At 42.2% G+C, this 23,801-nt stretch overlaps 1 protein-coding gene across 3 annotated transcripts in view; it reads left to right on the top strand.

Annotated features, from left to right (window-relative positions):
* OSTN (osteocrin) overlaps positions 1-23,801 on the top strand; it is a 69,751-nt gene that overhangs the window by 43,420 nt on the left and 2,530 nt on the right. For 2 of the 3 annotated variants that reach the window (XM_054206560.1, XM_054206558.1), the window contains exons 2-3: positions 18,231-18,329; positions 21,143-21,360. In XM_054206560.1, the coding sequence (XP_054062535.1) occupies positions 18,231-18,329; positions 21,143-21,360 (317 nt within the window). Of the gene's footprint in view, positions 1-11,254; positions 11,301-18,230; positions 18,330-21,142; positions 21,361-23,801 lie in introns of those variants that run through there. The other variant, XM_054206559.1, reaches the window with a different exon arrangement.

Genomic DNA, 23,801 nt, shown 5'->3' with positions numbered 1-23,801 from the left:
TTCTAAACCACTTCTAGTTCGTGGAAACCAATTTGCAAAATTTTGAGTGGTTTGGGAATAAGAAAAGTCACTTTACAAATCATTGTCTGCTGCAGGAAAAGCAATTGTCATGGATCCAGAGCATAAAAACATGATTTTTTTTTTTTTTTTTTTTTAGTGTATCAAGTCATGTGACAAATTAGAGGGATACCAACTAACATAATTTCAACACAGTCAAACAGCTCATGCTCTGCTTGCATGGTGATTATCCTCTCAGTTTACACATATCTTTGCACTCCTGTGGTGCTTTAATAACATCACTTTAAAACCCTTACATTTGGGTAACATGAGGAGCAGCGAATACGCGCAGCACCTACAGTCGTCAGTCACTGTCAGCTCCGGGCTGAGGTTTCCCTGCTTTCGAAACATGTGGCTGTACGCTTAGCTTAAACTCCTTTTTCTGACACCGGGAATTTCCCAGAGCCCCCAGAAAACAACCTGGGAGAGTCTCTGGTTGGTGTGTCCAGCTGCCTGAAGCCTTGAGAGCCTGTGCAGACAACAGGCGAAGGGAGATGTTTGCAGTTCAGTGTCAAGTGCTGTTCGTTAACCCTGGCTGCTCCCGAGGGGGTGCTGCTTACATTGCGTTGTCCGAGTGGCAGCAGAGCGAGGGACTTGCTTGAGATGGAGTCGGGGCGGGGGGGGAATCACTGAATAATAAAAGAAAGCCTTTGGTCTGAGGAACTTACAGGACCAGGTGGAAAAAAGGGATGGAAGAAGGGCAGGATTGAGGTGCTTCAGGTCGTGGTTGCCTGTGATAAATGCCTTGAAGAAGAAGGGTCTGATTTTTCTCTCCGTTCTGCCTGTGCAGCCAGGCTTCGGTTTCTTTTGTGCTGTTGTAAATCACAGACAGCTCCACTGACTTCAGTGCAATGACAGCACTCTCTGCTATCAGGGCTGCTGACTTGAGAGCAGTTTTTCCACTTATAACCTGGCTGAATAGAAGCCAGTCCTCTATCTGGGATGGGAAGACCAGGAATGGCTGGTAGCTGGATGTTTTCCCATTGTTGGATCTCTATTCGGTCTAGTGAGAACCAAATTCATCTCTCAATGAAACGGGCGCTCCCTGCTCCTGACAGCATTGGAGGTCTCCAAGCATTTTGTGGGATTTACACCAGTGGCATTGCTACGTGGCCAGTAGTGTCTGTGTGCAACCAGTCCCGTGCTGCTCAGCAGCCTGGCATGCCCCAGCCCTATGGAGCCATGGCACGGCACCACCAAGGGCAGGTTTTCTGCCCCACTGGGTGAGCAGAACCAAGGTATCCGTGGCAGCGTGCAGGGTCTGTGGCTCTTTTTAGCGGCAGCCTTAGCAACCCACCTCTTTTTTGTGTTCAAAACGTTCCTTGCGTTATTTATCATGTATTGTTACTATTTGTAATTTTATTAGAGTATTTACAAAAAAAGTCAGCCACTCCTTCTGTGTTTGCCTTGAGCACATCTGATGTGCAAGGCACTGAAAACCTCACAATGTCATTTTTTTCCCAAAGACAACTAGGCTTTGCTATGGTGAGGCTGGGCTGTGGGGAGTGTAGATGCTTCAGACCCGTGAAGGATCCTATTGTGACGCAATGTCCCATCTTTGTGACAGTAGCCCAGATCCAGATCCTCTCCTGTCTGGTCACTGGAGTTTTGTGCTTGGTGGCAACGTGCTTGATTTGGGGCTGCAAGATGGGGCTTGGAGTGCTTAGTCAGTATTATCTGCTCCGTTTCATTCCACTGGTTGGTTGGTTGGTTGGTTTTAAATATATTTTGGATGCCTAATAATTCCAATAAGAAATTTCTAAAAGAACATCAGAAAAGCCATCCACGGTATTTAAATCACTATGTTAATGCGGCTGAGCTCATGCGGCTGAGAGATTGCAAATCATTTTCAGATGCCGTCAGCATCTTTTTTTTTGTGCTTGTCTATGTCCTCCCATGACCATTGCTTGGAGAGCCATGTACACACTCGAAGGATTTGCTTTGAGGGGAGGGCTCAAATATCAAAGTGGAAAAAAAGCATTCAAACCTAAAAGCTGACCATAAAGCCCAGCACATCATTTTCAGAAGCAGAACATTATTGTTACTCTGCTGACAAACTTCTTTTGAGGGCAGCAGCACGGTCCAGCACCATTTTAGATTTGTCTTGAAGCCGCACGTAACCAAAATAAATATATGGTTACATAAGAAACTATATTACGTTCTTGCTCCTGGGTTCCAAGTCTAATTGTAAAGTAAGCACAAATCCAGTATGTCTGCCCTTACGGAGGTAGAGGGCCAACCTCCTCCCACACGCGATCCAGTTGGTTCGCACCTGGGGCCGCCCAAGTGGAAGGAAGGTGGTTTTGTCCCTTCTTCTAAGCTCGTTGTGTAAGATGCGGAGGCCCTCTGTGGAGGTGAAGACAAGGGGACAGGTAGGGAGAGGCGCTGAGCAGGCTCTGGAGAGCAGCCACGTCCCAGGGAGGGCAGCACGTGGGTTTTGGACATAGCCCAGCTTGGTGTGAGTAACTGAAGCCCAGAGGATTACATTGCTCACATGAATCAATAATGATTTATACAGCTTCATTAGTATGCCAGCAGCAATGCCTATAGTTAAAGTGACTTAAAGCTGTGCATGGTACAAGCCTGCTTTCTGTGGCGTATGATTAGAGAAAGAGTTATGTTGCGAAGCTGTGACAAACCTGCACTTTTAGAGCTAGGCTTTGAAATTTGGCAGGGGATAATTGTACTTCTTTGCCCCTGAAAGTGTGGTGAAAATATATGAATCATTGTTTATTTCCAAAGTGCTTGGACACTGTAACTTCAAATGGGATAGAAAAATAAACATTCAGGAATCCAGTTTGCCTCAGAGCAGAGATCCTCATCAAAGACAAACCTTGGCCTGCAGAGGGGAAGGATCTGGCCGTGTGGCTGGCACGATGCAGAGAAGGACAAGGAAATATACAGCAAGAATAAGCAGGCAATGTTAGGAGCTTGAGCTTTCTGAAGTTGGCAGTCTCTCAGTTTTAATCAAGCACAAATTGTTCAGTTCCATGCAGAAGGGACTGGATAACGTTCACTGCCCTGCGCTCCCTATGGGAGCAAAATCAGGCTTTCCTCCTGGCTTCTTGGCTAGGCTAGGATACAGCAGGCACAGAAGGAAAAAAGCTGGTAAGATGAAAGGGCATTTTCCATGTCATAATGTTCTGAACAGGACTTTATAGCCCCTGGCAATAGGATACTACACAGTGCTCAGTGTTCTGTCTCCGTTTCTAGACCTGTAGTGTAGTAGAATAATGTGTATGTGTGTGTAAGCTCCTGAAGGAAGGACACTGCAGCAGAGAAAGTAAATTAAATAAAATATGAGGCACCTGGGCAGCAGGACAGTGATTTCTATAAGTGGAAGTGAACCCACATGGAAGTGAACATTGTCAATATGAGTGACCATGTGCTGCCAGAGGTTAAGATAGTTACTTATGAAGGACAAATGAAAGTAACACCTCAGATAACCAAAGTTTGAAATCTCTTTACAAAGGAGGCCACAATGCTACATCAACACTGTGGACAGTAGGGTCCAGAGAACTGAATCTAAGGTCATCTAGTCAAGGCAGAAGCGAAGCTGAGACTAACACCATGCACCTACATAGGAAAGCAGCTTTTAGAAGAGATCTGAAGATCCTGGTGGACGAGTTGTCCATGAGCCAGTAGTGCTCTTGCAACAAACAGCATCCCAGGCTGCTAATGTGTGCATGCACCTGGAGTGTTGAGCTCCCCAGAAAAAGAGAGGTGTGGACCTACTGGAAGGGCCACATCTTGGAGCATCTGGTATATGAGCAGAGGGTGAGAGAGCTGGGATTGCATAGCAGGGGTGATCTTATCAATGCGTATAAATACCTAATGGGTGAGTAAAGAAGATGGAGCCAGACTCTTTTCAGTAGTGCCCAGTAAAAGTACGAGAGGCAATGAGCACTGAATGCAAGAAATTCCATTTAAACATCAGAAATTTTTTTTTTTTTTTTTTGACTGTGGCAGTGGCTGAACAATGAACAGGCTGCCTAGAGAGGTTGTGGGGTCTCCATCCTTGGAGGTATTCAAAACTTGAGTGGGGAAAGCCCTGACCGAGCTGCTGAAGTTGACCCTGCTTTGAGCAGGGGTGTTGGACTAGGCAATCTCCAGTGGTCCCTTCCAGCCTCCCCTGTGCTGCAATTCTGTAACAGAACACAGCTCTCCTGAATCCCAGGGTAATGTTTGCAATAAAATGGTGACTGGGATCCTGGACATCTGCTCTATTTTGATTAGATGTTGCCAATGGAAATATATGTTCAGGTATTGGGCTACACACGCGCAGATGGTCTGTGCGTGTGTGTGGATACCTGGAGAATCCCTCCATATGCAGGCAAGCCAGCGCATCTGGACAGCCTGCCAGAAGAAAATGTGAAAAATTGCTGAATTCCACCTAGACAGAATTTCCAGCTGGAAAAGAGGACGTGTCTGGGGAAACCTGGCCATAAGCTATTCCTGCCTCCAGGATCTTGCGCTAAGTCCCTGTACTGTAAAGTTTCTCCTAAAATAAATACTCACCTATTCAAACGAGGTCTTTGCACACCAAAAATGGTATATTAATCACTTGATTATATAGTGCGTTACTTGCTATTCATCACTCTTTATAATCTTCCCTTTAAAACTTCTTGGCTATTCCAGTCAAGGGAAAGAAATGAGAATGCGTAGTTGCGTTTATACATAAAGGCTTGCTGCTTTTGTCACACCAACACATCCAGCTTGTGTGGACACAATTAATTCATGCAATTGTGCCACTGGTTTAGTTTATGCACATTGCTTGAGAAAAATAAGCTGTAAGAAAAGAGAAGTTAGCCTGGGGGTTATTTGTACTGCTTTTCTATTACAGCTATGTCATATAGCTAGCTAGCTATCTGTCTGTTTCACTCCTCTCTGCAGTACCATGACTGCAAAATACACGAATGCAAAATGCTGCAAGTTGGGTGACCTCCCAGGGAAGAGAGGGAAGGAATAATCGAGCATCTGACGATCAGCGCTCAGTAATTTGTTCCTGTAACGGTACGCGGATCGACCCTAATCAGCAAATACCTTCCTTCTGCCGCATACAGAAGTGCTCGGTCTGTCAGATGATTCATTTGCAGCAAACCCAAAGCAGCTCTACCCGCAATGTGGCCACCTCTAGAGGGCGGTGATTGACTGATTAATGCTTGTGCTGTAATTGAAGATGATTACTGGTTTATCCTGGATTAATCCAGTTGCGATGCTGCAGCTTTTTAGCAAACTACAGCTTTGTTGCAGAAAGGTGCAGAGTCTACCAAGGAAAGACTTCTGTCCAGTTGAAGTGATAGAGGAAACGTGGCCAAGTAATGTAGCAGAATTTGGCCCAAGCATTAGAATGAATTTACAAACTGTCATGAGATCTTTAATTCTTAGAAATACCAGAGATCGTTTCTAGAACAGCAGTTGTTTGGGCTGTTCCTTGCAGGAACCAATCCATAAGTACATTTAAGTACATTAAGTACATATTAAGGAAATCAAGTCAGTCAGCATCAATTGCTCTAACCTCCCAGGTTTACACTAGCAGCTTGCTCTGGTTGGCTTCCAACACAGAATGGTCCCATCCCAGAGATGGACTTGCCAGGAATGGGGGGACGGTACCTTTCTTATTAACATAATTTAGTGCAGGAATTGCTTCCAGGGAGAAACAGCTGCCCAGCCTCACCTTTCACATGACTTCATCTTCCTCTACCTGCATCTCGGGTAAGAAACCAGCAGCAACATTTCCTGCAGCACCCTCTGAAGTTGTGAGCGGTCCATGCGTGGCCCTGCCCAGCTCACACACCACTGGTTTCTGTCTGAAGAATGTCAGTCACCTTCTCCTTTTCCCCCAGACCATTGTCATCATTTTGCTGCCTAGCTGCTTTCTTTAATTCTTCCATAGCCTTTCCCCTGCTGCCAATGAACCAGACTCCCATTTACTTCTCAGCTCTGCACAGAAAACGGTGATCGGTTGTGTGAAAAAAAAAGTGTGAAGTCAGGACAGAGTTTCAGGACAGACACATTTTTTCTTCTTGTGAGCATGTCTTTGAATTTAAGTTGCTGCTGTGCATTCAGTGCTGTGCTACGTTACCACATTGGTAATTAGCTCTGGAGCTGAAATATGTGCTCCGCAGCCAAGATGCACACTTTGCTGCTCTGTGCTTTATGTGCCATGCTACAAGGGTTCATGGGTCAAAAAGAGTTTATTTCAGTGACAGGCGACATCAGGATATGTGTCTTTGACAAGGGAGGCAGTGTGAAAACACCAGCACCTCTCCCTCGCTTCCCTCTTGGCACAGAAAGATGGGGCTGGTTCTCAGTTTGTTATCTTTATATTTAGCATTGACTCCAAGTAGCGTAGCTAGAGGGGATGGAAACACAATCCACTGATTTTAATTGATGTGTTGCCAGTCTGAATTAGGATCAGGCTCATATTGGCCCAGAATTATTACTATTTGCTTAGTACTTTGAGACCCCTTTGTATGGTTTCATTGCCTCTCGTCTGTTAGCCTGTGGACCCCTGTATCCATAGCACAAAAGGCCCTGTCACTCTTCTTGGCCATCTTCACTCCTCACAGCCATCTTGGGCTGGGAGCCAATGGCATGGCACAAAAGATAAACTGTCCTTTTCATTTCCAAACACATCCTTCTGCATCATAGCGTGACTGTTACAAAAAAAAAGCTTGCATTTCAATAAACCGTCCTTGTTTGGGATTTTTGCTTTGTTTTGCGAGTGCTTTTTATGGATTCTTAGATGTCATGACCCAGCTCCTATCACAAGCACTTAATTCTAGCACAAAGGACTTTTTAAAAGTACATATATAGAAACTGCTAGTAGGAAGCCTAACATTCCTGAAGAATGTTACTGTCTTCAGTTTTATATGCTACCTTCACTTAGTGGGTTTTGCTTCTCAACATCTATGTAGCTGCAAGGAGTCATCTTAAATGGAAGTGACACAGCAAAAGCTACTTTGATAGCTTGCAGATTTTAAAATGACTGTCTTAACATAGTTTTTCCTTCCAAGGTAGAACGTACCTTTAATTGGAAAACCTGTGTGCACATTGTTAATGCAGGGTCTCTTTTCCGTAGTTCTGTCTTACAGTGAGTCATCTGCTCTCTGGCTCTCTATATCTATATGAAAATAGGTGGAAATCAGCTTGGTTTCTGAAATTCCCTCTTATATATTGACTAAAAATTTGTGGTGGTTATTTTAAAATGTTTCCCCTTCTTTAGACAAGATATGAGCATACGTGCACAAAAGTGATGTTGGACGTTCTCCCTGAACCAGTCACGGAGCTATAAAATGCTGGGTATTGGTTAGGCTGGTGGAACAGTAATCCACTTTCAGACTGGTGTTAGAATTGGGCCAATTTTATCAGGAGAGTTTATTGTCTCAAGAAATAAAAATAGATTGAAGGCATCATAATTTGAAATATGTCAGTTGTTTATCTCAGAGCCACATGAATCAGTATCAGCTGAGCACCTGACTTGTGGAGATCAGCTCTTTATAAAAAAATAAAAATAAATTAGGGTTTTCATTTGAAAAGAAAACACTTCTTGGATTATTTCTTGGAATTTGGGGGCAAAACTTTCAAAACTTAAACAAAAAATCCACTTTTTCTAGCTGCAATGTTGGCTTTATTTCCCATGCTAAACCCAGTACTAAACTATTTCTAATGATGCACTGAAACTCTGAATAATCGTAGCAATCAGAACGTATCAAGTCACACGCCTTTACTCCATGCCAGCTCAATTAAAAATTCATGATGAGAGGTCTACTACTTTGTCCACGATGCTTTCTGGACCCCGCACTATTCTTGTTGATTTATAAATGACAAATATGCAACCTTGTGTGAGCAATCAGTGATCAGTGGAAAGGGTGATGTAATTTGAAGAGGCTGGAAGGTGGAGTTGCCTTGGGACAACTTAGAGACAGAAGGGGTTGACTTCTGTGACTGAGACCACAGTGACGTAACAGTACTGGTACATGTTTTAGTGGAAGAAAAAGATTAAAAGTATGGTGCAGCAAAACTAGCAAGTGCGTGTCACCATATTCATGTGTCACCATATTCCTGTGTTATTCCTAAGGTTTTAAAGACGAGGTGTGACAAACCCAAATATAGTTTCCAGAGGCAAGGCTGACGAAGAGCAAGATTGCTCAACACTTACACAAGTGAACCCTTGCTAACTCCTGCTCTCTGAATAAGAACTTGTCTATGAAAGGAATTAAGGAAAACATTGAGCTAACTCAATTGATTTGCAAAAATATTGAAAGAATTACAGAAAATAATTGCAAGAGCATGAGGGCGGCAGGGAGGCAAGCTTGTCTTTCTCTTGGATGGTAACAAAAAGAGCATCATGGCTTGTATCCTTACCTCCTCTGCTTTCTTTGGTTTTGTCTTCATAGTTGAGAAAATCACATTATGTTTGTTTATTCATTTATGGTTGAGACAATAAAGATTCCTTCCAAACTCTTGGTTGCCCTAATTTAGTTATATTGTAAGTATAATTAAACCACAGTAGCATTGAGGATGTCTGTTCCTTGTGCAGTCTGCCAGCTAAGTAACCACCATATACTTTTTTCATTATCTGGGAAGCTTCCTTAGCCTTCTCTAGAAGTTGTCCAAAAGGTATCTATAAGTTCTTGCTAAATCTAAGTCAATGCAGAGCAAGAAATTAAATGTTAACACTAACACTCTATTCTTTTTTTTTTTTTTTTTTTTCCATAAAAAAACAGTGTGCTGGTAACATATGTTCTATTCTAAGGTCAAGTAGCAGTCCATGAAGATGGCTTATTATTCAGATACGAGTCTTTCACACCTAGTCAGAGATGATGATAGTTGTGTCTATCAGCATCCACTTCTGAAATCCTTTAGATTGTATGATTTTGTAGGAAGAGAACGGTGATAAATTCATTTGGAAATAGAAAAAGTGTGTATTACTTACCTAACAGGAAAAACTACAACCTCACAGTAGGTCCAGGTGGTACAAAAGTGGCTGGAGCTTTGTTATAGGATCACCAATCATTGGAGGGCCTAAAAGCGAATTTTAGCACCAGGTCTTAGACATCCTCTTCGAGTCAAAGATGACGACAACATGGCTGCATTTCTCTTCCTGCTTTTTCTGCAGCCCACCACCACACTCACTCTTGTGAGGTGCTAAGCTTCAGTTGGCTGAGTCTTGGCCATCCTCCAGGCTTCACCCTGCGTTGTGAAATACTGAAATGCCTACTTTACCAGCATTCGGTTGTCTGTCATCAGCTTACTCACTGTGGCACAGGCCATGCCTCCTACCAGCTTCATCAACGCTAAATGTGGTGGCAGAATGGAGCCTTACAGAGGTCCTGCTCTAAAGAGCTTGAGGTAGGACTTGGAAAAACCTCCCAACAGGAGTAGATGCCTGCGAGTTCTGCCTTGTGTCTTTCCAACACAAAAAAAAAAAAAAAAAAAGAAACTGAGCACGCAGAACTGCAGTGGCTGGTCAGCAACACCTCCTGGTCATATGTGGCAGATGTACCCCATAAATCTAATAATATCTTGTGGTTAGATCATAGTTCTCTTTTTTCCTGAGATCCTGCTTACATGTTTTATACAGATCAGGCAAGTACTGCTGTGTCCTTGGACTTCTAGCAAGAAGCCTCCATTTAAACAGAGGCAGCACTGTAAAATGGAGCATAGTCCAGTTCTCCTCCAGTGGTAGAGTTTTTAGCTGTGTTTCAGCCGTCTGGCATTGTTTAGCTCTGCTCTTTTGGTTCTGCTGCGGCTGTAGTGTCCACAGAGCCCATTTGGACCTCTACAGCTGCCATCCCTGTCCTGTTTTGCCCTGCAATGGACAACAGTCCCATCCTGCCTGCTCCAGCCTGAGGTGGGTGCGCACGTGGCTAATGCGTATTTCTGCAGCGCTATGCTAGGCCATAGTCCTACACCTGCCTGCACTGAGAGATGCTGTAGAATTACTTGCTTTGCCTCTCCTTGTTCTCTGGGGCTGTACATCTGTGTTGTGCTCATGATCAAAACCAGGCTCTCATTCTCCATTGACTTTCCCCACCCCCCCCATCTCTGATACCTCAGTCAGGGAGTGTGGCAAAAACATGCTTTGCAATGAACTTTCCTGATTTGGCACTTTAAGTCAGCTCTGCAAAATTCTGTGGCCATCTTCATCTGGGAAATGAGCTGTGTGATAATATGATTAAACTCTTGTCTTTCTCTAATCACTCTGATCAAGACAGATGTTGAAATCAAAGCATTTGCTCCTTGGCTGGCAAATTTTTCCCACTTATTGCAAAGCTGCATTTGAAATTTGCTTTTACTGTCAGTTGCTTGTAGGAAGAGCTTTTGGCAAGTTGGAGTGAAAACTATTTTGACAGTACTGTGCCTATCTGTTGAGAGAATAAAGTCACTATGAATTAACTGTTAAGGAGCCTGCACAGGTTGGAATTTTAGACCCCCAAATGGATCTACAATTGCTGTGTGAATCAATTAAAAACTGAGATTAAAAAAAAAAAGAGGGCAAGAGAGAAGATAGACGTATCCTAGTGAGGCAAACAGGGGAAGAAATAGGTCTTCTGGTACCGCCAGGGAAGAGAAGATAGGCAGCTTCATAGCTCACTTTACAATCATTTCAGTAACTGAAATGAAGTGTCTGAAAGACTTAAGTTCTTGTGGCTTGCTTTACAAAACACACTCCTTTTCTAATGCTTATCTCACAATAGTGTTGGTCTAGTAAAAATGCACTAATTAATTTCTTCCTGATGTTAATGCCGTCCTTCTAAAGTTATTCCTGTTGTCCCAAAGAAATAAAGCTCAAAAAAATAATAAATCAGGACATCAAGTTTCTGTATTACAGTTTGCAAAAGTGAGAGGTTAGAGGAATGGTGATGCTGCTGAAAATCTTTCTACTCCCATGACTGTCTGAATCTTGAAAGAAAAAAGAAAAAAAAAAAAAAAAACAAAAACCAACACAAAACCCTAGACCTTTAATTTTAACCTAATCATCTTGATCAGAGCAATAAATATAACAAATGTGAGGCAAGTATGTGTGTGAGAGTGCAGGACAGAGAAAGGTTTAGGGCAAGGATCAGTGGAAAATCTTTAGAAATGATGTAAGAGAAAGCAAAGGCAGGGATTGGAGTTTGTAGCCTACAGCAGAGACTATAAAAACTCTGAAAGCAAGCTGAACATTAGGGATAAGTTAGGGGGAAGAACATAGCAGGACTATTAAGGTTGGAATTGCTTGTATCCAATGCAAGGTAAGAGGAGTGAGGACAGAGATGGGTTGGGGATGTTTTGTGTCTTCTGCTCTGTTTACAGAAGCTTTCTTCCCTTCTGTGCTTTCTTCCTTTTATTTTTTTTTTTTTTTCAAGTTTTTTTGCATTAACAGGCATGCACAAGGTATACACATGCCCATGTCTGACGGGAAAAGCACAGCTTCTTTTTCCAGTTTGAGATTAAGATAATAAGATGCCTATCACCTAGTATTTTTGCTACTAAAACTGAACTAATAATATTCAGTGGAAACATTTCCTTCAGTTAATCAGCCAATATTTGAACAAGATGTGTCAGTGCTTTTTACCACGGTGACTAGTTAGTTTCATGCTTTTGCAGTGCTTTGTAGTAAACTGCTGTCTGTATATATTGTTATGGATTTTCCTCTGTATATGTTATTGTCAAATGCATATTACTTCTTAAAATAAGTTGAAGAACTATGACAGAGTAGTTCCTTTGCATTACTAAATACCATATGTGGTAGACAAGTTGGCTGCATATAATATATTTTAAAGCACAAGATAAACCATTTAGGAAAATAATTTATGGTTCTGCAAAAGGGTTTTATTAGATAAGTGTAGATCCAGATTCTGCCACGTTCCTACAATAATAGAATAACCCTGCAAAAACATTCCTACACTAACAGAGTAATTATCATTATCCAGTGATCTGACTACTTCAGCTTTGTACCACTGTAGATAAAGGCAGATTCTGATTCAGTGATAATCATTGTAATTTCTCCATTTGGAGTTCAAAACTATTTCAGTGGGGATTTTTTGCCTCCCAGACTGGAGTTGTACAAGTAAATACATGTGAATAACCTTTGGTTTAGATGTCCAGAGGCTACAATAAAGTTCAGAATCCACTAATTTTTGAAGTACAAGCTCACAATGCCTTTAGCTTTCCTTACGTGGCTTTTCAATTCGGAATGGCTGTCCTCTCCTGGGGAGTGCAGAGCTGGAAGCAGAGGAACCGCGGGGACATTTTGTGCCCCTACCAACTGATTCACTCAGGAAGCCTGGAGCAAATTATTACATTTATCTGTCTCTGCCCACCTGTATTCAAAATGCAGCTCAACTTACTTTCCTTGTAAAATACTTTGAATATCAGGGAGAAAAAACCCAAACAACCACGCAAATCTATGGTGTTAATGATGGGAAAGCAGCAAAATATATCTGGCTGGACCAGGTGTTCTTCATTATTTACAAATACCTGCTGCGCTGATTTCAGCAGATTAGGGCTGCATTTTCACTCTTTGAGTGAATGACAAGTATACTTCCCTGGGCTTCTTAAACAGCAAATTTAAAAATTTGAACCATACAACAGTTGTAAGAGCTGTCTTGATTGACCCTGCCAAAGATTGCAAGTGATTGCAGCTTTCCTTTTCATCTTAGTCAGCCCAGAGAAACAGATTACTCCCTAATTTCCATTTGCAATGCATCTTCACCAAGCAATTGACTTTGCTTCTTCAGTTGATATCCTTGATCAGAACATTTAAGTGTTTATCCAGTAAATCTGCATCGGTGTTTGATTCTCTTGTTAAGAAATTCCAATGCCATTCTTGTCTCCTAAGAGCTTATCTTGAAGGCATATCTTGAAGGCTATTTTAACTGGCCTTTAAATGGGCTATGTATTTATATAGATAACATATTCTGATAATACACTCTTCATACCAGGTATGAAGAACTTCCACGTATCACTCCAATGCTGTTGGGAAAGGAGATGATTTTTCTAATATAGAAAAACACAATATATTTCTTGATTTTTATTGATAGAAAGGTTTCTTATTTTTACTTTAAATGCTGAAGATGGCACTCTAACAATGAATAGTTTTTAGTTCTCATGCTAAAGATGAAGGAAGGAAGCTAAATGTAAAGTTGTTAGAAATGTTAAGAAAAGTTGTCATGTTCAGTCAGTGTATATACGTAAATAGTATAGGGTTGAGAGTCTGTTGGCAATGAAAAATAGTCTAATAATGTTTTGTTTTCCATACACTTTATCGTGTCCTAATTCAATAGTTCCTAGGCTTCTAGATGGGTTTTACCACTTCTGTTTGTGTCTCCTGCTTCATGGTTTCCTACTTTTATGGCATTGAAGTGAGTTTGGGGTTTTAAATTTCTAAAATCTGTAACTAAAAATGGTTTTATTAGACAGTGTAGTCAGTTTTGCAAGGTGTCCAACTTGTCTCCTTCCTGCCCATTCTAAAGAGAAGCTTCCTTATTTGTTCTGCATGGCCATTTGGTTTCATGCTCTTTATTCAAATGAGATGAGGACAGTGACTGACTAGTCTTCCACAAGTGTTGGTGCACGTGTGACAGTTAATTGTTTCTTGATTCATGCTTGTGTCTGTTAAAAGAATGCGTCCCAGTAGGTCTGTGTTCCTTTGTACAGTTTCTGTACTCTGCATGGGAACTCGAGTGCCACACTTTCAGCATTTCTTCGTACAAGCCGTGCGATCTGTGTGCTGCTCCCGCAACCTTTGCTCCTTCCATGGGCAGGGTCTTGACTCTAGTCAAGCCCTGCAGGGACTAAGCCATCGTTGAATCTGTTTTATCTGAGCACAGATGGTAGGAACAGTTGTATACTTGAGCATCTTCTGACCGCATTTGCGTCTACAAAAGGTGCAGCTATCAACAGCTGAGTCAGCATTTACAATAGATACTTCAGTAAAATACGGGCAAAGATGACTGTCGTGGTCCTAACATGTTTTCATATCACCAAACACTGGAAATTATATCGTTACAGTGAACACAGTTATTGAAATGAAAGCTTTGAAAAGCAATGACTAATCTGAAGTGCCTTCCTGAGAAATCTTATGGGAGCTTCATTTCAGAAAGTGGAACATCCTTGGCCTTGAAATACTCTCAGACAAAATGTTTAATGTGGGACACAGAAATACCTAGACATTTTCTCAAAATCACTAGTCTTATGCCTCTTGCATAACTTCATGAATTCTAAGTTCCCTCTGTTTACATCAGATGAAACCTACCTGCATCTATTTATCTACATAGTCAGGAAAATGAAAATAGAGGGAAGTTTATATTGTAGAAGTTGACAGTGTCAGTACCATATATCTCATAAAATACATGGTACCATACATCTAATAAAATATATGGCATTGTTTAAAAATCTACACCTACTCCAGAAAACACATTATTAATAACACAGAGTGTGTGACACTGCTTACATTTCATTTTGTCACTAAGTCCCATGCTTCAATGTCTTGCTTCAGTATCTTTTTAGAAAGCACTATGTAAAAAGCGTTCCATATCTCGTCTGTGGGATGAGAGCAAAAACACCACTCTAACCTATTTTTGGACTCTGCTTTTTTATTTCTAAGGGTGGGATTTTTTTTGATTTTTCTCCCTTTGATATTTACATGACTAGAAAATGATACTTGAGATATACAGGGTCCCTTAAGAGCTTCTGAAATCACCAAGACTGCTGGTATGCGTATATTTTCAGCTTTGTGGTAACGAATACGCTCAGAGTATCCATGCTACAACTTTTAAAAGTGGAAAAAAATTGTTTCAGCCAGAGCGGACTTATTCTCAGAGCTTTGTACAAGCTATTTATAAATTATTCTTTTGGTAAGATACTCATCCATCATAATTTTATTGGCCCTAAAGTAGAGTCCCATCAGGTGTCCAATCCAAGCCTGGTGAGGCCAGTTATGACTCAGTGGTGCCTTTGATTAAGATAGGTAGCAGCAGTTAATATTCTATTTTGTGGCTTTGAAGCAGCAACAGAATATCTCAGAAATGGGCTCGCAGACACAGCCGTGATTTCCCCCAGCTGGTTGGAATCTGTGTGGTGTGAGAAACCCTCATGGCTACCAGGTGATGGAGGCTCGCCAGTACCATCCCAGTGCTCATATAGCAGAAGGACTGGAGTCCTAATGAGTGCTGCCAGGAGCTTCCCAGTGCCTATGGGACAGTCATGCCTTGGCTCTGCATCGGGTCAGTATCAGAGCACGCAGCACAAAAACCCAAGGGTTTCTAGGCTCAGCCACAACGTGCTTATTGCAAGAACAAGGTCCTCATTTGCAGGTGAGCTCCGGCATGTCCCCTGCTGGTGTTGCAACAAGCCGAGCAGAGTCATCAATACAGAGTGGCAGCTGAAGTGAAAGATTACAGTGCAAGGCATGATGTCTTGCCTCAGCTCTCTTGCTAACAGGCCAGCAAGAAAAATAAAGCTCTTGTGATTTATACTTGCGGAGTAATCTCCACAGTAATGTGAAATATGATAGTTCAAATGGGTAAGAACAATGACAGCTGTTACCATTTTTGACAGGCAATGGGTTTGGAGCTTGGTGATGAATTGCACGCTGTCTGGGGTTTGTTCAGCCCACTTATCTTCAGGATGTCATTTTGGGTTTTGTTGTTGGTTTTTTTTTTCTTTTAAAGAAAAACATCTTTTAAGTCCTTTGGTTTGATGTCAGACACTTAACAGTTTCTGTTTGGTAAAGAATTTTGTTTTCTTGTGATCTTTTCTTGGAAAATGGCTCTGCATAGATTCCTAAGAAAAAGTTTTGAATGTTTATCCTGCTTTGATAAGGTAGAATAATGTTCTCTCTTTTATCTTTAATTTTATTTTAATTGGACTTGCAACAAAGATACCTAATTATATGAGGAATTTTAGTTTTGACACATTTCAAGCTCAAATATCACTAAACCACATAAATATGTCTGAATCTCAGACTTGCAGTTGCATTTAGTGAAGGGTAAACCATATTTTATGTCAGATAACAACAGACCCTGAGATATGAAAGAAATGGAATTATACCCCCATCCCTTGACCTAGCTCTGTGAAATTTGTGATGAAGAGTTTTTTCAGAAGAAAGCTGGAAATTCAAGGTTTCTCAAGAAAGAAGGTGGCTGTCAGAGCTTTGGTTGTTCTCCTTCAGTAACAAATACTGCCAAGCTTTGCTGTAGGTCTCTCTTGGAATGGGGCAAGGTAAAACGTGGATGGGGTGAAGCAATAACCAGGGCATGGCTGGGAAGGCCCCTTTTGGCAGGAGGGCTCTGCTTACCCAATTGCAACAGATGAGCTCAAGGAGAAAAAGCAACGACTGGTTGGAACAACAAAGAGCCTATGACATGGCTGAAGGTGGAAAGCAAAGTGCCAGACTGGCAGAAGACGTGTGTTTACATAGTCCTCATTGCACTCTTAGTTTTGCAAATGCTTTTCTAGAGCTAAACTGCTGCACTAGACCAAACCTGCTTCTTTCTCCCACCTTGGTCACAGTACCATGTGAAAATCAGCACAACAGGATCTTGCTGGACTTAAGTTTTGCTCCCTTTTAAACCAGTGACATTGCTTCTTAGCTACTTATTTCCATGGGAACTAGAGCCAACCTTTAAGTCCTTGCAATTTCCTCTGCTTCTAATTTCGCTGGCGTCAAGTTCTGACCAGTTAATCAAATGTCTTTTGTGTTGCAGGTGCCTTAATGTTTATTTTGATTAGTGTACCAGTTGCTATTTTTATCTCTTTGGTCTTTGGGTTGAATGAATACCAGCATAGACCTTAAATCATAAGAAACATGTGTTTTTAACCTTGCCATTTATTTTTATGTCTCTGTGTCCAGATAATCAGGATGTGGTTACCTGTGAAGGTAGTAGACGACTACTTCAAATTTCAATGCACACCCACATACAAAAATATACATTGTAGAGGGTTTCAGCTTTAAAAACATCCACACAGACCCTTGTCTGATGTTAATGGCTGTTGCCATCGGACTGAGAGACAGCGGTACCACCTGGCTTACTGCTTTGTCTTTGTCCTTTGATTCCAGTGAACTGTGTCTGCTTCGCCCCTACAGAATAACCAGCAGCTTTCTTCCTCGCTGCTGATCCCTCATGGACAATATTGAGGGAAAAAAAAAATCTATAACGGGGTAACCAAATAACAGAAACACATGTAAAAGCCAAGCAAGAAACAGAGTTTCAAGAAACAACACTACAAATGTCATATCTTCACTTCTTAAAACTGGACTCCAAACACTTTTGTGGCTTTTCTCCTTTGCAGGGTGGGGAAAAAGTACAAAGCCAAATGTTTTTTACCATGTGTTTTCTGCCTGATCGAATGGGAAATTTTCTATGCAGAGGGTAAAACAACTATCATACATCACAGAAATGTATTTATACACTCTCTCTATCTCTGCTTTTGCCAAGCAGAGAGTCAGCATGATCAGGCTTGAATTATAATCTGGGGCAGGACCTGGAGAAAGAGTAATCAGCAAATTAGCAGATGCCTTTGGCACTAGAGGTCCCAGCCCAGTTCTCACTGACATCAGTTCTCCAGCTGTGGGACATGGTCAGAACACCACCAGTCCGAGCAATGGATTCCTGTGTCAGTTTTTCCCAGGTGTGGGAGATGAATCACTTTACCCCAGGATCCCAAGAAAATCCTGGAAGTTGTGGATACCATTAACTCACGTTGAGAACTGGTGAAATGTAGCCTTGCTTTCAAAATGTTGCTGGGGAGGTGCGTGATTTCTGTAACAGTTTCAGGCACCTGTCGAGCACGCGAGGAGGTCAGGGTCAACCCGGGTGGCTACAAGCCAAAGTCCCCTGCTTACAAGCGAGTGTCTGGTTCATCTGCTTTTAATGCAAGTTTGCATTCATCACTCTTACCACTGCAAGGACTGGGCCGTTGTGCAGAAGAGGAATGAAAAGATCCACAGGGCTGTAAAAGAGCAAAGAGGAGGGAGCTGATTCTGCACCCAGAGGTGAAGGGCTCTTAACTGGCACTATCTGGGATTTACGGAGTGGCTCTGTAAAATAAAGCATATTAAGAGCCATGGGAACAGAATGTTCCTTTGCTTGCACTTCTTAAAGACCTTTGGAAGAAGGTTTCTCCGGGAAGTTGGGAATGCATCTGTGAAACCATTAATAGATTGTTCTCTTTTGCAGATGCTGCAGTTCCAGCTTGTCGTGGTGCATTTGGCCCTTGTGATTACCCTGCTGCAGTGGCATTCTAGCTCAGTGCTCCTCGCGGAGGCAGCGCCAGAGGTAGGTGAATGTTTCTGGTCGTTGTCACATAAGGCTGCTCTTCCACTGGTTATTCTTGGCCACAGAGTGTGGAAGACACCATGGTCTCCAAACTGTGCCGCAAGGTCAGTATTGACTCTGTGAGGGCAAAGCAGGAGCAGGACAACTTCCCCAGTGAAAAGAATGATGCAAATTGCATGTCTCTGGGAAGACAGACAGAAGGAAGTCTCACTCACATTCACTCAACCTCTCGTGAAGCACCGTGGGATTTTCTGTGTGTTAAAACATTGTCCAGTGACTTTGGATAGAAAACTTCCCGAAGAGGGGAAGGAGGTGATGGAGGGGGGAAGCAAACTCTTCTAACACTGAAAGGAAGGTTTCATTTTTCTTAAAGATAAATAATAGCAGGAGAAGTCTGCAGCTTTCAGAAGCCATGAGGAGATCCCTGAGAGAAGACCACCTGCACTAAAGTTACAAATTAAAGGAGACAGAATAGACCAGGAAAGGGAAGGTGCAAAATAACTTGCCTAAACTTTGAAGGAAAGCAGCAGATGAAATGGAAGAACTGTCTCACGTTTCATCCAGTATGATATGCAGATGTTGCACCTGAAAAGGCTTCTAATGCATTTTCTTTTTTCATGTCATCTTGACATAAAGCAGGTCTGACAGGAAAGGTATTTATGTAACGGTTTCATGCCATAAAAATATCAGGAATTTAAAAGTTTTACCAAAGTAGGACTGTTTGGCTGAAGGGTCTTTACATAGGTTTTTAATATCAGCTTAAAGTTAAATGCATACTGAAGAATACTGATGGATCCTTCTGCCTTGCTCTCTGTCTTCAAGTGAGCGTGCCCTAATTGTACAAAATAATACTTGTTATAGAAAATAGGGCTTGGGGGAACCACTCCCCACAGCAGTGCTGCAGCGGCTGCTGTTCCGGTGCCACAGGGGTCTGGTATCCTGTCTCTATCAGTGACAGATTTTTGTGAAAAAAATACAAGAACATCTTCAGAAACTTCCTGATCCAGAGACATGCACTGGACCAGGGCATGTTTTAGCTGCTGATGGGCCTGAATTTGTCTTTGAAACAGTTAAAAATCTCGGTATCCATGACGTCCTTTGGCAAACACCATGTGCTGTGTTTAAATGTAGCTCCTTATATTTATTTTAAATCCACCATCTGGTGACTTCACTGGGTGGACTGGGGAGCTCTTTTTCTTCAGGAAAAAATTACTAGTCTTTATTCACCTCTGTTGTTTGTAAGTTTACAAACCCTCCACTTTATCCCCTGCACCCCACACTCATGTCTCTGCTTGTCTGTGAAGTCGTGCTTTCTTCAGTGGTTCACCATGGGAAAACTGTTGTCTACTTCTGATTGTCATTTTAACTGTATCTTTATAATTCTCTTATATCCTTTTTAAGACAAAGTAAGCGGGACTGCACAAAGTACTCAAGAGCAGAGGCTATTTTTTACCTTATAGTTTCAAGTGTTATTGTAGATATTTATCCCCACTAACCAGAGGGGAGAGTTCAGCCTTTTTTAAAGGCATAATTTTGTTGCAAACCTCTATGAAAGTTTTATAACCCTGAAAGGGAACAGAAAGGATTGTTCAGTGCACTTGAGGCTCGTAAAAAGTAAAGTCAGATGACAATATGAGATTCTGTACAAAAGAATTAACAGTGCGACATCATTTGTATGATCATCGTGGGCATATGCTCTTCCTTACGTAAAGATCACAGTTTTATACACTCCACCACCAGTTATGCCACCCATCAGTAGTGGGAAATGTCGTCACCACAACTATGGTATGGACCCAGTAGATACAGGCATATTACATCACCCGTGCAATGGCTTGCTTTACATTTGTACTGAACTCACTGTGTATGAATAAGAAAGTTAGCGGTGTGCTTCTAAAGATAGAGGAAAACCTGCTTCAAGGCATACAATAAAAGTTTTGATTAGAAATTTTTCTCTATTTCCATGAAGATGAAGTGGAGCAAGACAGCAAACATTTCGTCTGAAGAGAGAATGATTTGAGCTTGACGCCTGCTTTCATAGACTAGCTGCTGCCCTATATTTTTCTGTCATTTGCAAAGCAAATATTTCACTTTGACTTGTTCCATTTCTCTCTTGATAGACTCCAATATTCTCAGCTATTCTGGATAGCGAAATCTAGTTTGGTTTTGAAAAGGTGTTAAGCCTAATGTCATAACCAAGGTTCAAAATTCTGTGTTAAACCAGCATACTGTTTTTTCCTTTCCTCCTCCCCCCATAGTGTTACTGCATAAATTCTTTAAATGTCAGTGCTGAGTAAGTTTATCTTGGGATATTTTTTGCATAACAATTCATTAATTTGTCAGCTTTGTACGGAAAGTTCTGTGTAAGTTTTCATTACTATTTATTAGCATTAAAAAGTGAAAATCAGTTTTCTGAAAAATATCAGGACGGATATTGGAGTCTGGTAATGGTGACTGCATTTTTAAAAAGGATTAAATTACTCAGCTCATGCTATAACTGATACTCATCACACTGCTGAGAGAGGGATAGTGGGCTGGTCTACAAAAACAGGCTTTGTGAAGCAATACATTTTGATAATTCTTGTAATAATAATGAAGATGAGTGTAATTCTATCAAAAAAATATCACAACCTTTTATGGCAAACTCCTGTGAGTGGAAAACGGCCACGTTTCACAGAAGGAACTTTGTTTTAAAGCATTGGCCCAGGTTTAGCATCCTAGTGATTCTGTATTTATAGGACTGCTGCTGTGACACTGGTTCAAATGGTTTTTCTGGAACTTGGGCAACAAGCAAACACCTCCCCTTTCTTTTGCAGCCTTTGGAACCTTCTGCTGCTCCAGGCATGGGAGCACATCCCACTGCCAGTGAAGAGAAGTCAGCCACCAACCTGGCAGCCAAACTATTCCTTCTTGATGAGCTGGTGTCTCTGGAGAATGAGGTGACCGAGACCAAGAAGAAAAGAAGTTTCCCAGGATTTGGCTCCCCGATTGACAGGATTTCTTCAACCTCTGTGGATGCTAAAGGCAAACAGAGGTAAGTTCTTAGGTGCTCCTACCAGTGATAAAGTTGGCAGAAGGCCGTTGGTAGGTGTCCTGGAGACATATGGGTTAGCTTTAGCCACCAGCACATTTACTGTTGTTGTGAGGTGCCTCTTATCAGCGTACCAGATTCTCTACAGAAGCCATTCTGGTTGCGTGGTGTGTAATCCTTCAGCTGTGATGAATAATACATGCACTTGTTCATTTATCCCTACGGTGCCATACAGCTAACAAAGGACATTCAAGCATAGGCATTTTTAGTGCATTTCTTTCCACTGATGTGAGCTAACATTCAGTTCAAAACGGCCTTTTTGATCATGAGATTATTTCAAGCAAAAATATGCCTGAGGTTCAAAAGCAGAGGGGCAGGGCTAGGTGTTCCCAAGGCTGGGGTGAAGAACAGGTATGGTGTGCACGTCTTGAATAGCAAGATGAAGAACACACTGTGAAAATGGGCAGACGGTTAATACAATGGGCTTCAAGACCTTGGTCAATTTATGATAAGCCAGGGTTTGATCAATACAGCAGTACAGCAATACCGTCAGAGTACAGGTTTGAAAATAAGCATGTTTATAACAGGGCTGAGCAATGACACTTGATATGGCTGGGGAGAACCAGTGAGCTTGGGGTAAAGCTCAAGGGGCCATTTGCTATATCTGAAAGAGCTTAACTGTCTTGTTCCCTTCTTCTGGTAACTGTCTTCTTTTGGATGGAATCCCCAATGCCGCAAAGTATTTAATAACATGCTTAAAGCTTAATCTGGAAGTGGAAAGTATTCACAAGAGCCAGTCAACGTTACAAGTATTTTTTTTCAGGCAGAGTTTTGCAATATTTTCTTGTTGTTTTTCCATTTATCCACCCGGTCTGCTACTAGGACTTTTTGACTGCAGCCAAAAAGTGATAAAACACGAAATTCTTAAAACCTTGGGTAGAACTATTCTGTTCTGTATATGTCTTCAAGAGATCAGGATCAGCTCATTCTCTGTTTGCTTTTTAGCATGTTTTCCCTTTTCAGGGGAAGAAATACAAGGTCATTTTTGAAGCTGCAGTGCCTTTTTTGCAAAAGTACGTGGTATTCCCCCTTTGTGTCACGCTTTTTGGGTGGAAATCTTGTTTCATTCTACGTGCAGTACAAGAGAAAAAAAAAACACGGAAAAGGGAAATTGTGGCGAAAATTGTCTAAGTTTTCTAACAGCTTCTCTCTGAACAATGAGCCTCATGCAAATGAGCGACACACTGCACAAAATTCCTCCTTTCCCAGCTTCATCAGCACAGTTGAGATTGTCACTTTGGGGGAGCTGATTAGCTTTGGAGTTTGGGGTTGACTCATCTGTTAGAACCACCTGAGCTGCCTTGATCACCGCACTGGTAGTCAGACACTACCATCAGCACAGGCCGCAGATCAGATGAGCGCTGTGAAGCAGTGGAAAGGCTCTGCCTTTTGGTGGAAACAGGCAGAGGCTGCTGCCGTTAGGGGAAGAAAGCAGAGGACTGAGCACCCCGTCACTGTCGTGCACACAGTGGATAACGGCCCGTTCCTGTACCAGCTGAGAGGGTTACCTTTAGAGACCAGAAAATGACTTTTGAAGTGTGAAAGCTGTTAAATAGATTCAGCCCCCTGGATTAATACAGCGTGTGTGGTGCCTGGCAACACAGCAGAAACTTTTGGAAAAGTACAGTTGAAATATAAGTTCACTTAACACATCGTTGTGGTACCCAGCAGTTACAGGAGGGTCCAGATCCTAATCTTGCTCATCAACGTTGATTTATAAAGCTTTGAAAGCATGGGAAAAGCATGCAAGAACACACAAGTCTTCAGAAGATGTAGAAAGATCCATAGACAGACGGAAAGGAAGAGATTCTGGGAATCTTAGAAAAGGATGTTTTAAATAGAAAACATCACTCTGTCGCCAGTAAGTGCTGAAATAGGCACAGTCTGGTTTGGAAGATGGGAGGGAGCGGTGACTGTCCTGTCGTGGCTCGGGATGGCCGCAAGAGGGGAAGCTCCGCTGCACAACCTGCCTGCTCAGCCTTTCCCCTTGGCACGGGGTTACAATTTCTGTCTCTGTTTAACTACAGAGCACGGCGATGCTACAACTAATGATGCGGAACCCACCCCCGATCCAATCTGGGAAATTAATTCCCCTGTATATCAAGTCAGGCTCAGTATGAGTCCAGCAGCCTGTCCCCACCTGCCCCCCACCAGCTTGTGCCTACACCTGGGTGGGGAGTAAGAGCGCTGGCCTGGAGGGAACAGACTGAGGATCAGGGATCAGCCTGGTGCTTTCTTGCCCTTTGCTTAGCGCAACAGTGCTGGATGATACATAGGTGTTTGAGGAAGGGACAGTGAGGGCTACAGAAATGTTTCCCCTTCATCTGCGATGTTCTGCAGCTGCTCCATCATGACCCCTGTGGTGCTCCCTGCGTACGTGCTAC

This window comes from Rissa tridactyla, chromosome 6 (genome assembly GCF_028500815.1).
Source record: "Rissa tridactyla isolate bRisTri1 chromosome 6, bRisTri1.patW.cur.20221130, whole genome shotgun sequence".
Lineage (NCBI taxonomy): Eukaryota > Metazoa > Chordata > Aves > Charadriiformes > Laridae > Rissa > Rissa tridactyla.
This window is presented reverse-complemented; position numbering and strand designations above follow the sequence as displayed.